The 16535-nt window shown below is 47.0% G+C and overlaps 2 protein-coding genes across 2 annotated transcripts; one reads left to right on the top strand and one right to left on the bottom strand.

Moving 5' to 3' along the window:
* Positions 1 to 3526: 3526 nt before the first annotated feature.
* LOC311361935 (basal body-orientation factor 1-like) lies at positions 3527 to 10171 on the top strand (the record flags this gene model as incomplete). Its single annotated transcript, XM_084481728.1, has 11 exons — positions 3527 to 3570; positions 3998 to 4250; positions 4368 to 4433; positions 5921 to 6064; positions 6150 to 6230; positions 6393 to 6463; positions 7128 to 7263; positions 8298 to 8764; positions 9004 to 9114; positions 9873 to 9944; positions 10096 to 10171. 11 exons carry the CDS (start codon positions 3527 to 3529, stop codon positions 10169 to 10171), a joined length of 1521 nt encoding a protein of 506 aa, XP_084337854.1.
* A 246-nt stretch (positions 10172 to 10417) lies between these two features.
* On the bottom strand, positions 10418 to 16488 carry aldh6a1 (aldehyde dehydrogenase 6 family, member A1). The gene is made up of 12 exons (XM_084482347.1): positions 16376 to 16488; positions 15925 to 15966; positions 15713 to 15787; positions 15168 to 15329; positions 14916 to 14994; positions 14176 to 14478; positions 13625 to 13746; positions 13135 to 13324; positions 12405 to 12586; positions 12084 to 12263; positions 10965 to 11063; positions 10418 to 10724 (listed from the first exon to the last, which is right to left on the bottom strand). The coding sequence occupies exons 1-12, from the start codon at positions 16412 to 16414 to the stop codon at positions 10620 to 10622; spliced, it is 1578 nt and encodes a 525-aa protein (XP_084338473.1). The 5' UTR covers positions 16415 to 16488; the 3' UTR covers positions 10418 to 10619.
* Positions 16489 to 16535: the final 47 nt, after the last annotated feature.

The following is a 16535-nucleotide window of genomic DNA, read 5'->3' as shown; positions in this document are numbered from 1 at the left end:
CGTCATTTGGTGGTTCGTTAAGAGGGATTGCCGTTACAAATCCTAAAGTGAAGATCGTAAAAAGTTGCCTGATAATTGACTTGGCATGCTACATGACTTAGAGAGGTGTAGTATAATCACTGACCAAGCTGACTGCAGTGCTCTTTTAAACTACTGTACCTTTCAGAAAGATGCACCGATGGGGATTTGCACTTTAACTGGGCATGAGAAGTTGAAAGAATGTTAGCAATCATCTCCCTCCCACACATTTCTCTACTACTAACCACAGGCTTGCCTCGGGGAGGAGCGCAATTGAGCGGCAAGTGAGCACGGGCAAATGCGTGAAAAGCATGAGTAGATAATATTTATTTGGTTTAGGCTGGAGGCTGGCACAGCTCTTCAAACAGGCAATCAGACACACTAAAAAGTAAGTTAATTCAGAACAGAAGACAGTCATGTGAACCTAAAGACTCAAATGCAGTAGCAATTATAAACGGATCAGGCTGTGATTATCACCAGCTAACTCGTTTCTCAGCTCAGTCACACACCGTTGTTCAGTTCCCACACTGCCCGGTGGCAAGTCTATCAGTGGAGCCGTTTCACCTTGACCAGCAGGGTGGGGGGGGGGGGGGGGAGGGCGTAAATGAGCTGTCAGGCTGAGAAGCAAAGGGGGGCGGAGGTCCTACCGATGGGCACGAGGCAGTGCGGAGCACAGGGCCACAGAAGGGACAATGTGGGGAGGGTGGGGCTTGGCACCGGCATCCACCAGTCATGCCATTCCGATCCCAGGACACTCCACTGTGCAAAGCACTGTTCCAACACTGTAATTTGGACTAAAAATATTGGACTTTCTTTCTCCTTCCTCTTTTCTAAATACCGTGGCTACTTTCTTTCTCCAATCCTGTGGCTCACCAGAATGGTCTTCTACCCCTATCAAAGCATGCATGCTCTGGACCTTCCGTGGCCTCACGCCAACATGGTTTGAAAGTGTGATCATCTGGACTCTGTTGAGAGGCTCAGGGGAAAGGGTCGGTCAAAATGACCCCCAAGAGGTCGTTTTGGATCAGGGCCGGCTAAAGAAATAGGCCATATAGGCGGTGGCCTAGGGCGCGTCATCTTCTGGGTCAAAGGGAAGCAAGTCTCTTTGGCGTCAGTTTTGGTGTTCAGCGTTCATTTTTCCCATGATTCAAGCAGTTTTGTCACCGACACCAAGTTTGTATGGTATTTAAAGTATTCATAATAAGCAGCTTTCATCAGTGAGCCATTGGCAATAGATAGAGATAGATACATTAACTTACTATGGCTGATCAGTTTTCCCCACCATGGCACAAGAACATCATGAATGTCCTGCTCCTGTTATATTTGACATTCAATTAATTTGATATTTTCAAAATTTAAAGAGAAGTACTCTACTAATTAAAATGCAAACATTCACGTGAAATAAATGTCCAACAATAAGAAGACAATTTATTTTTCTTTTCGATAAACGCTGCAGCCTATCTAAAGCCTATTCTTTCAATCTGTTGTTCTGTCACACTGCAGTGTCACACTGCGGTCAGAGGTGATTTATTTCGCTCTCTTCCAAACTTACATCCCAGCTTTGGCACAGTTGAGTCAGTAGTAGTTGAGTAAAATCAAATAACAGTCGTATGGACGTCAAACAGCCATACAATAAACTATATCTAATATTCGAAATGATCTTAACATATCTTAACATAACATAACTTATCATTAACCATTTCCATATGCTGCATCCCACATACATGTAGAGGTATGTGTGTGTGTGTGTGTGTGTGTGTGTGTGTGTGTGTTACTAACGTGCAGTTTGTGTGTGTGTTTGTGTGTGTTACTAACATTCAATATGTGTGTGTGGGGGCCACCAGAATAAGAAAACACTTTTAGGATTTATATCTATATAGCTCTCTATAATTACATGCTTTTGCTTGCAATAGGCTAACCTTATCTACTCTATAACTCTCCAGATGCACTCAGGAAACATTTGCAGAAGACCCCAGCTGCTGGAGAAGGGACATCTGACCACTCTCTGAAGTCTCTCTCTCTACTCTCTAGGATAACGCTAACACAATATGTGTAGTGGATACCATTGCCATGTAGGCCTATTGCCGTTTAATGCATGTCAATTTTCTAAGTAAACTGGAATCGCTGTTGATATACGTACATTTTCTGATTTACATTCATAACATAAATGTATATACTTATTTGTATTATAATTGTATCATAGAGGGGATTAGATCCTAGATTTGATCCATGAGTAAGCATGTTCGTGTTTGGTGGTCCTGTATATTATGACACAGCGTGTCACAAACATCATTTCCCAAGACGCGGTATCATGTGTATCATTTTGGGGTTTTGTTAAAGCAAGCAGAATGCGGGAACGCATGAAACGGGACCCCAGCTTTGTAATCTAAACAGTGCAATCTATTATTAATACGCTGCAACGCTGCCTCAGGAATACCATGTTTGTGGGTGTCCTGCCCTGAAAAGTCCATTGAAGAGACCCAAACCTTGTCATTACAATGCCAATGATAATGACAGCTTGGAAAACTTAAGGAGTTATTTCAGTTTTCTCTTCTTGCTGTCACAGCAATTACCTTTAAATTTAGTCTTCAAACTCTGCGCGTGCCAGCGCAGCCTACGTCTATATGATGCCTTTACAGTACCCTCACCCTGACATTTGGAGAGCTCCTTTTGTAAGCTCTCCGCTTCCTCCTGTAAACTGTACGAAATGACACAGGACACAGAGGAAATTATGACCTACACGCTTACTCAACATTGTTTCTTTTGGATGTGCAGCTTGTACATTTATAAATGTTGTTTCTGATTGGAACAGCTTTGCTACAGAGGCCTAATGAGAAGAGATAAGGAATGGGCGAGGCCTGGGTCCTATATAGGGGGAAAAGTAATTGAGCAGCTCACACAAAACTGCTGACAAGAAAGATGCCATATCGTGGGAGATCACGTGCAAACACATCTTGTTTGATAGAGCCAAACAAGTAAAAACCATAATTACACAGTAGAGTCTGCCGTCAGTATCCAGCGTGCCAAGCGTATATATTTCCATGTTGTAGCGGTGTGGTTCATTATCTCACAGTATAACATTCACACATGTTGTTTCATATAATATGAACTTATAGAAGGAAGACAGAAGTGGCTGTAAGATTGACTATTGCTTTATTTTACTTCTTATTTACTACTATTACTAATAATACTAATACTACTACAACAGCTACTTCTACTACTACTACTACTACTACTACTACTACTACTACTACTACTACTACCACCATGCTGCTAGTGCTACTACTACTACTACTACCACCATAACTACTCAGGACAGCAGGAGCCGTCTGCATCAGTAAGTGACACCAGCAAGGCTGTTGTAGTGTCAGTGTTTCTATGGCAACAACAACATTCAAAACAAAATAATGCCCTACACGAGCAGGCGGTGCTGATGCGGGGTCAACCTCAAAGTGGGTAACCAGCTCAATCATTGCTTATTGTTGGTCGTCACCCGTTCACCGCAGCGATGCCCAATAAAAAGCCCGGTAAGGGGAAGAAAGGAAAAGGCAGGTGAGTAAGTAACAGTTAATATAAAGTATGTAGGCTACTTACGTATGGGACAATGACTGAGTGAGGGGTTATGTAAGTTGCAGTCAGTGGCGGTTTTAGGCACGGGCGAAGCGCTCCCGAAGTGGTTTATTTCGCGCTGATGACAGCTCTCAGCACATGATCACACGGCTCTTTTCTGAATGAATCAATAATTTTATTTCGATTTTATTTATTTTCAGAATTATATATTTTTTAAATTATGATTCCGTCCAAAAAAAGAGAATCAGTTCGATTCTACAGTTTGCATATAGTGTCCATATAACATCTGCTATTCCTAGCAGACTGTACAGCGGAATGCGTTAATGGACCAATCACAATGAAGTATATTCAACACAGCAACACAGCCGTGTTATCCTATTTGAAAATGAACGCGCAAAATTTCCTTCAGCGACGCGAAGAAGGAAAGCAAACAAGAGCCCAAGGCCGACAAAGAGTCGGATGTGGAGAGGGCGAAGGCCAACGCTGCCCTGTGGAGGCTTAGGTTGGACGTCGCAGAACAGTCGCTCGATGAGTACCGCGCGTCCACGGGCAAGCTGGCCGCGGCCAACCAGGGCCTCACCAACCAAGTGTACCGCTCAGAGAAGGACATGATGGACATCATGGGCCACCTGAAGAGAAAAGACGCAGAGACAGACGCAAAGGTTGTAGCTTTAAAGTCGTTTTTTCTTTCAAAGTAGGATAAAAAATATATTTTAAAAAGAAGGCTATTCGTTGTTTTTTTAACGGATCACTAATTGCACTTGTGGTCGATTTCACAGATTGCGAGTTTGGAGGAGCAACTCAAAAGTGAAAAGGCGCATGCGCGGGAAGAACGCGGGAATCTGGTGGGTCTACTGTATGTTGAGACATAATGAGAACTGTAACGTTAATAAAACTAAAAACAGTATCAAGGACGAACAGCATGCATACCTGAGTCTGAGTCAATAGGAAAGCATCTTAAATGTCACCTGCCCGCTGGGACTCGATGTTATCCCTGATGCTTTTACTGCAACAAATGTACATTTAAAACTATAGCATCTCAGAAATATACGTATATATCATGCAAGACGAGAACCATCATCCATGTGCCATGCAGTCATAAACAAGGAAATCAATCCTTATATTTCTATATAGATCAATGGTCAGATTTTTATTTTTTATCTTCCACACTGACAAAACAACCTTTTTAAGATGATTGGTCTCAAAATAACTCAAAAGATCACCACAAGCCTTTAAAGTGAAATTCTCATATATATATTTAGCTTAAACAAAATAGCGGCATGGTTATGGTATCAACACTATAGTCTACTTATTTTCCATCTTCTCTTATTTCATGCTGGTTAAATTGAATGATTCAAAATGCTTTTGAATCATTCACCATTCAACCAGTGAACAAAACAGACCCGGTCTGCACCAACTCAAAGAGTCTCTATTTTAGACATGTACGGAGCTGTCACATAGGCTTGTGTTGAAATAAAAACCCATTGTGGTCCGCTTTAAAGACTCAACTTCAAAGTATTCCCTTGCTGCTCCATTTCTTATTGTGAGGTGATCAAACGGTTCACTTCACCCATGGCCTAAGCTAATGTGAACTTCAGAAGCTCTCACAGAACGGGAGGGCTCTGGGTTCCGTCTACTTGAATGAGACCTCACAGCATTTTGGCGAGAGGAGTCGCAATTAGTCAAATGATGGCATCATACTTTGCGTTACGCAAGAGACTTTACCGTGGCACCGAGCTCATCTCTCGCCATTGAAGCGATGGGTATATTTCGGACGGATGAACGACGTTTGCAAAGAGTGCAGACACACTGCGCACGGAGAGCAGGCCTCCGCCCCGGGAAGAGCGCGTTGTACCGAACATACAGAGTTATCTGAAGAATAACAATTGGGCCGAGACTAGCAATCAGATAGTCGATACCCCCTTATTATGTCGTCATCTACATGACTGTGGGTGTGTGTTTTGCTAGTCACTCATGACTTTGGTCTCTTTGTCGCATTTTTCGCCCAGGGCTGGTGTGTCCACAGTAGCCGTTCAGGCATTCGGACGGACTGATGGGGCCTCAGGTCGGGTTGCAGCTGGAATGGGTCCATGTGAACTTTTAGAACAGATTTCTTCCCAGATGTTACAAGTGGTAGTTCTCTCTTCCTGGAAGCTGTGGCAATCTCTTGGCCTAGTAGTTTGTGCTATCCTTGAACTTTTGGTTACAGTAACCAAAAAGTGCCTCTTACTGAAAGAGGCGATGCATGTACACGATGCATTAACGTGGACATCAACAAGTTGCAAATTTCATTGTCCATTTCTTTAATGTTGTTAAATTATCATTTTGCCAGGTCGCCGAGCACACTCGGCAAAACGATGAGCTGGAGCAAAGATTCAGGGAGAGGGCCAAGGACTTTGACACGATCCAGGCGGGGCTGAAGAAGATCGAGGAGTTCCGCAAGACGAAGGCCAAGATGGAGCAGGAGCTGAGACGCGTAAGGACCTACGGCTTGTGGGGCCATACGTCGTTCTGCTATCTGTGGGAGTGTGTTCACCGTGGGATCTCTGTGTGTTCGCCAGATGAGAGAAGGCATGTTGCTCGCTGAAAGAAAACACCTGGAGAACCTGGGCAGAGTGGAGACCAAGTTCTTCACCCAAAAGGTATCCTCAAAAGTATCACCGTGATTCCAAGTCAAATCACAAATGACCTGTAACAGAAGAGGCCGACGTGGTGACGTTGAAGTGATTAGTGCTGAAAACAGAGCACAGATCACCGGGTGTGTCTGCACTAAACCGAACGTTGTCTCATGTGTTTCTCTGCAGGAGCGCCTTGAGAAGGAGGCTGAGCAGAGGCTGGCCCAGCTGAGTGAGCTAGCCCACGATGAGGCCGTGCTGTGAGTTCACTGTCCTATCCCGGCTGGAATGAAGGGAATCATTATGGCGTTTTGACTGAAAGAAATGTGTATTATGCTAGCCCACTTTTTGTCACGTTAAAGTTATCAAGAGCCCACATCAGCAGAGAAAACAAGCCCATCCTGAAGAATTCTGTGTGTCCAGTATATGCAGTGATCCTCTGTTTATTGGTTTTAAGGAAACCATACTTCAGCTCTTCCGTGTTTTAGTTATTTATTCCCCTCCCAAGTCCATACAATATCAACATTAATCCCGGTGTGGTCTTGCTAATTTTAGCTTACAGTGGAAGAAACTGACCCTTTGTTGGTCCAAAGAGATGACTTGGTGATCATGGAGATTTAAAAATGAAGTTATATATATTATATATATACAGTATATATAATTCATGTGTCTTGATCTTTTTCCAATGTGTATGTATTTTCAGTGTCAAACATGACAGTATGATTTAGGCGTCATGATATTTATGGTGGCCTTTTGTACGACCTGGAAAGTCTGAGTACATTTGAGGAAATGCTTGCATGAACGTGTGAAAAGGGAGATCAGGGGTGGTATGGTGTAGCTGAGACCGAATAAGCAGTTCACCCAGCGATTTTAAAACGTTAATCCCAGATGATCTGATCCTAACTCATTCCCACAACTCCGCAGGAAGCTGGACGACGCCTCCCGCTCAGTGTTCAAGGAGAACGTCCGTCTGAACGAGGCCTTGAACTACCACATCAAGGAGGTGGAGGACCTGAGGAAAAACGCTGCCACCGCCCAGGCCTCCATGCTCAGGGACAAGGTACGACTTGAACGTCGGGTAGAGAGATTCAAACGGTGTGATTACGTGATGGTCTTTCATGTCCGAAAGAGCCTTTTTTATTTTTTTTGCGATTATTGCTCGTCAGACTTTTTCTGGTGATATTTCCCCCCGTGTGTTTACTTGTGCTGACGGTGTGTATTCTGCTTGTGGTCCCCCCCACCTCCTGTCCCACTTGCCAGCCCTCTCAGTGGTTCGTGGTCATGGTGAGTTTCCACTGGCGTTTGGACTCCAACTTAGTGGCAACCCCCCCCCCTGTCCGGTGCTGATTCCCGACGCAAACAAACATTGACCACCTTAATCCCTCCCCTGATAATGATAGTGAACACAGGAAGGACTTACGACGAACCCCGGTAGTCTGAACCCTTTTCTGTCCACTCAGAGGTTCCCGGAACACCATAATCCGATAATCAGCTGGGTTCTTCCTGGCCGTAGCCAGCGGTGTGGTCAGCACAAGCCGCGGCCGTTATTTCCACCACAAAGAAAGAAAAATAAATCATCATAAATAAAAAAGGAAATAGACAAATTTGTGTCAATCTGGACGTTATCCCACACTGCGCGAGTTGAAAACCCAGTTGGCCGGCCGCAGCGTGCAGTGTGTGTGTGTGTGTGTGTGTGTGTGTGTCACCTGAAAATGGTGCAAAATGCGTCAAGATTTTACTTTTACGCTGCAATATAAACAATCTTCCGGAGAATGAGAGGAGGAGGAGAATCCCCCCAAACCGCCCCACATTGGAGCCGAGTCCCAATGGTTTGTGATTTATCTTATTTCAAGACAGCCAGGTAGTAACCGTGACCGGATGTGGAGTTCACTCATTGTGTATTTGTCATTCATAATGCAGCAAATGGTTCAAAATGTACCTCACTCATTTCTAAACACTGGCTACAGCGGCTGGGCCCATGACACAGGAGCATCATGACGAGGAGCACCTGTGTCAAACGGATCTGATGACCCCCGGACCTCTTCACCCGTGACCCCCTCTAGACCCTGATCTCTCGCACCTTCTCCTCCCCAGTATACCGATGTACGGATGACCCATACGAACGCAGCCCAGATGAAGGCCTACAGGAAGGAGATCTCCGACCTCCGGGCCAAGTTGGACTCCTCGGAGAAGGCCAAGGCGCTGCTGGTGGGGGAGCTGCAGCAGGAGAGGGGGCTCCGCCAGGTGGACGGCCGGGCCAGGTCGGAGGACCTGCTGAGGTTCCAGAAGCTGTTGGCCAAGCGGGACAGGGAGACGGCCCGTGCCAAGCGGCCGGTCAGCGAGACGGAGCTGCAGCGGTTCTTCCATGCCGCGCTGTCCCAGGTGAGGCAGGAGATCCAGGCCAGCAGGCTGGTGTACAAGAAGCAGGCGGTGACGGCCTACCAGGGCAGCCTGAGGGAAGCCCTGGCGGGGAGGCAGCAGTACCCCCTCGTCCGCACCTTCAACAGGAACCCCCACAGCACCAACTCGGTCTACTCGGACATGGAAGAGGCTCAGAAGTGGTATGGCCGTGCTCCTTCAGCAACCTTGTGTCTGTCAGTCTGATTCCACTTTATTGGCTCATTAGTGTGCGCTGCAGTTAGCCTCAGACATGTTTTAATAGACACCCAAACACGGGTGAAACCTTGCTTGAGACGGTATAAAAACGTCTGTGTGGCTGTGAATCTAGGTTGATAGGGTTGACCTAGAATCGTATTTCATTAGTAATTCCATTCAATGATATTTTCTCCCTGGATCGAAGGACTGAGATGCAGGGACAGAACGACCAAGTGGACGTCAGAGACCTCACTTGGGAGCAAAAGGAGAAAGTGCTGATGCTGCTCTTTGCGAGGATGAATGGACAAAAAATGAGGTAAAATCCCCACGGCTCTCTGTCCCCACAGCGATGACTTGACTTAACAACTAGGAGAGCGAGACACGGCGGTCACCTCGAGCAACCTCTCTCCCTGGTTGATAATAGCATCAGCATCAGCTCCTCGTGGCTGAGCGTTCAGCCACGAGTGTCTGCTGGGACAGGGAGCCAGTGACAGCATGCAGTGTGTCTGAAGCTCTGCGCCCGGCGGCTCCTCCCTGGTTTTAATGTTTTCAACAGATATTTTTCTCAGAAGAAGAGGATACCATAAAACATAAGTTCGGCCTCGACCAATTTTCTTTTCCGTACGGCCGCCTAAAAAGAAATTAAGACAGAGTCTGGGCACAATGGTAAAAATAGGCCCGGCCACAGAGTCGTGTACTTGGAAACAAACATCTGGTCATGTCGATTTAGGCCTGTGCCCGTTTGGCCCGTTTATCCAGTTCTTTGAACCCTTGTGGTCCAGGGAGTGCAGCTGGTAACGTGATTTCCCAGAGACGGTGTGCGGGAGATGTTAACGTATGGACGTGCGGTGGGGCCCGCGAGATGTCCATGCATGTTGGCAGTGGTCTGGCACCTCGTCGTTTGATTGCGGGATCCGTTTACGGGATCCTGGGTCCGGTCGCCCCAGAGTAACCCGGCCGCGAGGCCAGCCCGGGTCGGTTTGGACCGATGCACTACGAAGACCATACAGTAGGGCTTCCAAGCCTCGACGCAGCTCATCTATGCTTGACCCTGCTGTTGTTTCCGCGCTGCAGGAAGCACAGCCGGCCGGCGTCTCTGACTGCGTCCATGGAGAACGGCGAGACGGACAGTGCGGCTGCCGCGGGGTGAGGCACCGGAGGAATGTGTGAGAGTCGGACGCTTGTGTTCGGTGCTTGTAATTACAAAGCCCTGCACTGATTTTGACCGGTACCGCATTGCCTGTTTGGCCTACGAGGATTCTGAGATGTTACTAAACGGTGACTGTCCTTCTTGCAGGACTACTGAGTTGGATCCCCAGGGGACCTTCCTGACCCTGATGCCCGGGCACAGCCTCCCTGACATCCACAAGTGACCCGGGTTTTGGTCTGGCTGTCTTCTCCCTCCCTGCACACACACACACACTACTGTTGGCTGCTGCTGGGGGGGATGGGAATAAAGAATATCCTAAGGATTAGGATTTTAATGAAATCCTCTTCTATCCACCTTTGTTCATACACTTTGGGCATGGTTTTTATTCTGATTCCGGTGTTATTAGTTTATTTTGTAGACAAGACGGGGAACATGCACACATACAATCAGTAGAAAATCTTCACAGAAGGGAAATAATTATAAATATATTAAAAGTTTTTTCAGAATTTCATCATTGAGGGCAATTGCTTTAACATTGTGTCTTTTGAAAACATTGTTGATGTTCTTCTATTGTGTGAGATAAGGGGAGAAACTCTGCGGTCATTTGGACTGATTAGTAGTTTTCACATTTGAATTCACAAGAGACACCAGACAGGCTCGCTGCTAGCCATTTATCGCCCCATGGTTGGCATGGTAACTGCAGGACTCTTTAGTGTGGCGTCTTCAGCCTTCCACTGCGAGGTGACGGTCTTGATTTGTGTGTAGAATTGAATTCCCTGTCGAGGAGAAAGTGGAGCATTTGAATCCTTTACAGCTGCAACGTTGGATTTCTTATTTTTCTCTTTATATGAACATATTCATGTGAGGTAGCCTTTAAATGACGTTGTGTATTGAGCCTTCAATACCTCTGCTTACATTATATTATATACCAATCTACCAGCCATCACAAAAGACTTGGCAGCAATGACACTAAATGTGTAGGGATTAAAAAGGGACTTCTCGAATCAGGCACTCACTTGTTTCCCATAGAAGTTAGTGTCCCCTCGGAAAGATCCTCTTGACCCAGTGAACGAAAACATCGGCAGAGGAACCGGGATGGGAACGTTCACTCCAACCTGCAGCAAACAGTCAAACAATCCCCATAGAGCTGGTTCACCACACAGCACATCAACACGTGTTGATTACAGGTAAGAGGAGACAGGCAGTTATCCCTGCTTATTAAAACCCAAAACAAAAACATGACACCACAAGCTAACTTTAAAAAATTGTGGTTTGAATCTGTACCTCAGAGAGCTTCCTAAGCCCTCATTTATGAAAGCAGAAACTATAAACACAACATTTGTTTTGTTTTTCTGACAGGGCTGGAAACTGCCGTGACCGAAAGAATGTTTTAAGAAACTGTGGCGATCGTGAGGACACTGGGCAGGAAGGGCTCTCCTGGCCAGCATCGTGTCAGGGGAGGACGGGGGGCCAGGAGTGAGTCGGGGAACAGAAACGGCCTGACACAGAAGAGGATCTGTCTGTTGACTGGAGGTTTTCGAGGAGAGAGCAGCATTCCCCGACATGTGAACAGCAAACACAGTGCAGAACATGGACTAACAGCCAAACAAGCACGGGGGAAAGTGTCCATATTTACGCTTGAATGTTCAACAACCAAAATAAACTTAGAGGAATCCCTGTTTGCGATATTAATACAAGACATTTTCTTTTCCCCCCGTGAAGACATCTTTCCATTTCTCCAGTGTTTTGGTTTGAAAACCACATATTTGCTTGCGCTATTTGCAGCCTCAACGGGGAGGGGGTGGTGAGGGGCAGGGGGTGCCCGTGTGTATATTTTCATTCTGCAAACATTGCTATACTGGCTGGGGAACATAATAATGGCATTATCATTGTGTGTGTGTGTGTATGTTTTCAAACGCAAGTGTGATGTAATTTGCGTTTGACAGATGCTGCATAGACATGACAGGCCTCTGTGAATGTCTCCTTTCTCCTCGGGAGAACACACACACACACACACACACACACACACACACACACACACACACACACACACACACACACACACACACACACACACACACACACACACACACACACACACACACACACACACACACACACCTAAAAATGCTCACCTGGCCCACGTCCACCTCGTGAGTGTATTTGCGCGCTGTGGCGCCGTTGGTGGTGAAGATGGCGGTGCCGTTGCCGTAGGGGTTGCTGTTCACCATGCTGATGGCGTCGTCCAGGGTCTCCACCTCCAGCACGACCAGCACTGGCCCGAAGATCTCCTCTGTGTAGCACTTCATCTGGGGCTGTGAGGGCATGGCGGACGACAACACGCTTAAAACACACACACAGGCTTTGGGGGTCCTTCACGCCATGTTATTGCGCTGGCACACACACACTGTTATGTATTTACGTGCCAGAGTGGGTACAACCATGCCCATACGTACCGTGACATTGCCGATGATTGTCGGTCCCACAAAGTTGCCGTTCTCGTAACCCTTGACGTGGACATTCCTGCCGTCCAGCAGCAGGGAGGCGCCCTCGTCCAGGCCGCTCTGGATCAGACCGTTCACCCTCTCCTTGGCCTGGGGGGAGATCAGCGGCCCCACGTCTGCACCGGGCTGGTCTCCTGAAGGGGCCCCCCGAAACACACCCAGGTAACAAGGTCACTGACACCGTTGCGGCGGCCGAACAAGCATGCACTTAGGAGAGAGCCGGCAGACAAGCACTCATTTAGTGGAGGGTTCCTCGTGTATTTAAAGGGTCCGTTGCGAACAGCCGCAGAATCTCTGCTCTCACAGATGCCGGTAAATGGGGGGGGGGGGGTGACCGTCTGTTGTTTCTCGCCACAGAAGGATTCCACAACTTCCTTTCTCACGAAGGAATCAATGTGCTCGTCCCCCTTTCGGCCCCCCCGCAAGGCCGCAGATCTGCCCACCAATTTGCAGCATGGCGGCCTGGACGAGCCCAGCGTTCCGGGGGCAGATGTTAGGCTCTGGTGGAGCGAGAGGCTGAGCCGTGTGGTCAGGGGGGGGGGGCGGGGGGGGAGCAGCATGTGTGGCCCCACGGGTGGACGTACTCTGAAGCCTGCTGAGAAGCCTGGTGAGAGCTGGAGTTGGGTGGGGGGGAGGCAGGGTGGGGTAGGGAGAGAGGAGGGTGAGGGTGAGGGAAGGGCACCTGCGTTGACGCGCAGAGCCTTGGATCGCTCCACCAGCTCCGGCAGCCAGCTCCGCGCCTCGCCTACCAAAATGGCGGTAGAGAGGGCCATGCAACGCTGCCCGGCCGCCCCGAAGGCGGCGCCCACAAGCTGATTGAGGGTGTTCTCCTTGTTGGCGTCGGGCATCACCACGCCATGATTCTTGGCTCCCTAGCGTACACACAAGATGTGGTCAGCCTTCACAACGGTTCTGCTTTGACATGAATGAACTCATCAGTGCCATTACCGAGAATAACACCATATGGTTTACTGAAATTTTTGTGCGTGTCAATTGTAGGGTTGTATTAATAAGACAGAAGGATTGAGACAACTGTATAAAAAGGATTAAAACCATTCATGTTTGTACTTCCTAAGGGGAAATCAAGTGCATTTATTGGTCAACACTGCCACCTTCTGGTCACGTCTCACTTAACATGTGCGAAGAAGTTCATCTGGATCTCGACCACTTACCATGTTAGACTGAACCCTCTTGCCATTTCTTGAGCCTCTTTCATAGATGTATTCTCCTGCTTGGTTTGAGCCCACAAAGCTGATTGCCTTGATGGCAGGATCATCACAAATGAAGTTTACAGCTACAAAACAGAGACAAAAAGGATAGGAACAGATGACCAAACCTTTATACTGTTCAAAATGTATGGATGCATTGTCATGAATTCAGTGTAAAGTTGGTAAGTCACCTGCATTGATCAGCAACATGATAATACATTATAACAACAATTCAGACAATCACCCACTTAAATTGCAAATTTTAAATGTGGTAGTCCTAAAAATGCAGCATCATTTTCATGCATTATTCCTGTTCGTAATGATTTCCTGTTTTGCACACAGTGCTTAATAAAAAAATAATAATAATAAAAAAAAAAATATATATATATATATATATATATAAATAATTGTGATCATCCAATCAAGTCACAGACTGTTAGACTGGTCTACGACATCCCCCTCCCCCCCAGGCCCCCGACAGACCCCCGCCCCGCCCCCCCCCCAAGCGGTCTCACCGTCGTGCTGGCCGTGGATGATGTTGAGTGTGCCGTCGGGGGCGCCGGCGTCCTGCAGCAGCTTGGCGAGGAGCATGGCGCAGCCGGGCACACGCTCCGAGGGCTTCAGCAGGTAGGTGTTCCCACACACCAGCCCCACCGGGAACATCCACAGCGGGATCATGGCGGGGAAGTTGAAGGGGGCGATGCCGGCGCACACGCCGATGGGCAGGCGGTATGTGTACGTGTCCATGTCCTTGGTGAGCGAGGGCAGCGTCTCGCCCAGCATCAGGGAGGTGATGCTGCATGTGTGCTCCACCACCTCTGTGGGGGAGAGGGGGGCATCAGATACATGGTGGAGGGCTGATCGAATCAGACATACTAGACGGGTGGTTAAGAGGGAATCAATGGGAACTTCTTGGAACGTTCAAAATAAAAGCGTGACTGAGAGAAACAGCACAGCTCTTTGTTTACTGAATAATTCCAAAAGAACTCCAGAGGGAGTTTTGAGACCAACAATGGGTATAGCCAAGAGCGGAATTTGTTGAAACATGTGTCATGTTCACGTACCACAATGTATCCAGAAAATTTTAATAAAACTAGAAAACTTGTGGCCAAAGCAGCCGACCCAGAAGACAAAGTGTACTGATTAACCCACTGCAAGTTACAGGCCCAATGTTGGGTAAAAGGCAAAAGATGGCTCTATGTTGACCTTTGCATATAGACAATGGTTTGTGCAGTTTGTGCATGTTAAAACTTACGCAATCCTCTGAACACATCGCCCTCTGCATCAGCCAGGGTCTTGCCCTGTTCCAAGGTTATCGACTTGGCCAGCTCTTTCTGCACAGTAGGTAAAGACACGCACTTAATTAGTCAACATTCACCTCTTCTCACACACTAAACTGTTGTCACCTAAGAGGACGATATAATACGAGATTTAAATAGCTGACCAAGACACTATCTTTGGAAAGAGTCCACCACATGAACTTCCCCCACAATAACACTTCACTCACAATGTTGTCCTTGATAAGCTGCTGATAGCGTAGAAAGACCTGCTGCCGGGCCAAGATGGAGGTCTCTGACCAGGGGCGGAAGGCCCTGGAGCAGGAGTCCACCGCGGCCAGCATCTCCTCCTGGGTGGCTTTGGGGACGCGGGAAATCACCTCGTTTGTCGCCTGCAGCACGGAGGGATAATGACTCAGTGGGCTGAACTCCTGGAACCCCACAACCAAAGTATAGAGGCTTGGGGTGGGGGTATTGTTCTAGAAAATAGCTGTGAGGTTTATTCCTGCCGAACCATGAGAACGTTGTGATAGCTGAGCTGAACTATCTCTTGGAAGGTCATTCAAAGGTCAAGAATGAAAAATACAATTGTGAGATTTAAGAACAACAGCCTTCACTAAGTGGGAATAATTTACATGATTGCATGATAGGGGAGTTCTAGGTTATTTATTATCCTTTTCATGAACAGCAGACAATTGGTGAATTACTGTATGTAACCAGAATATCCACTTACTAGTGTACCAATAACTTGGTGCCCAGATCATCAAACACTTACAGGATTGTGAATATCGAGCCATTCTGAAGTTGTGGATTCTACAAATTTCCCATCAATGAACAGCTTGGTGGTGGGCTGGTAAGAGAGCAGATATCAAGTCACACCGTGTCTCTGAACACAAACCATGATTTTCTTAATGTACTGTAAAGGCAGCTCTACTGCGCTGGGAAGTAGCTGGTTATTATGGATGTTATTTAAAACTGTTAACTCACCACTGAAGAGGAGTAGCACTGATGGGCAACTCCAAGGGGAACCTGTTCCAGGTGAGGAGAAACATTCTTAACCTTTCAAGTATCCAAACGTAGCTTATCAGTTCGGTTGATGCAAAGACCACTTGTCCATGTGTTGAACTTTGTTAGTAAGCCATTAGAAAGCCTGCAGGGCGCACTGGAGGGGACAAAGTCAAGTCTGGAGATTCACCCCAGTAGCTGGCCGTTGTTAGCCAGGGCATTTTATGAAATGTGAACGCATATCAAAGGACTTGAGCAAGCAGGCCTATTGCCTTCAGAGGAATTATCAAAGGGCATTTATTTAGGATAACAGGCTGCAATCCTACGGGTTAGCCACTTAATGAACAAGTAATAAATAAACAAGTTAAGGATTTCCAGCTGAACAACAGTTGTGCAATGCCTTTTATGCTATGCATTTTTATAATTTGCTCACCCTTTTCTTCAACATTGATCTCATTGCAGTGGCAGCCATGTTGGAAATACTTTTTGTTACTACTAAAATAATTTGACAGACCCCCAGGTGGAACAGTAGTGAACAGGATACAACGCACTCTCTGACACACACGCAGTTCAGGAGTAGGCGGGATCTAAAC

The sequence above is a fragment of the Micromesistius poutassou genome (assembly GCF_964030765.1).
Source record: "Micromesistius poutassou genome assembly, chromosome: 17".
Classification (NCBI taxonomy): Eukaryota; Metazoa; Chordata; class Actinopteri; order Gadiformes; family Gadidae; genus Micromesistius; species Micromesistius poutassou.
Note: the sequence above shows the minus strand (reverse complement) of the source record. Positions and strands in the feature narration are given on the sequence as shown.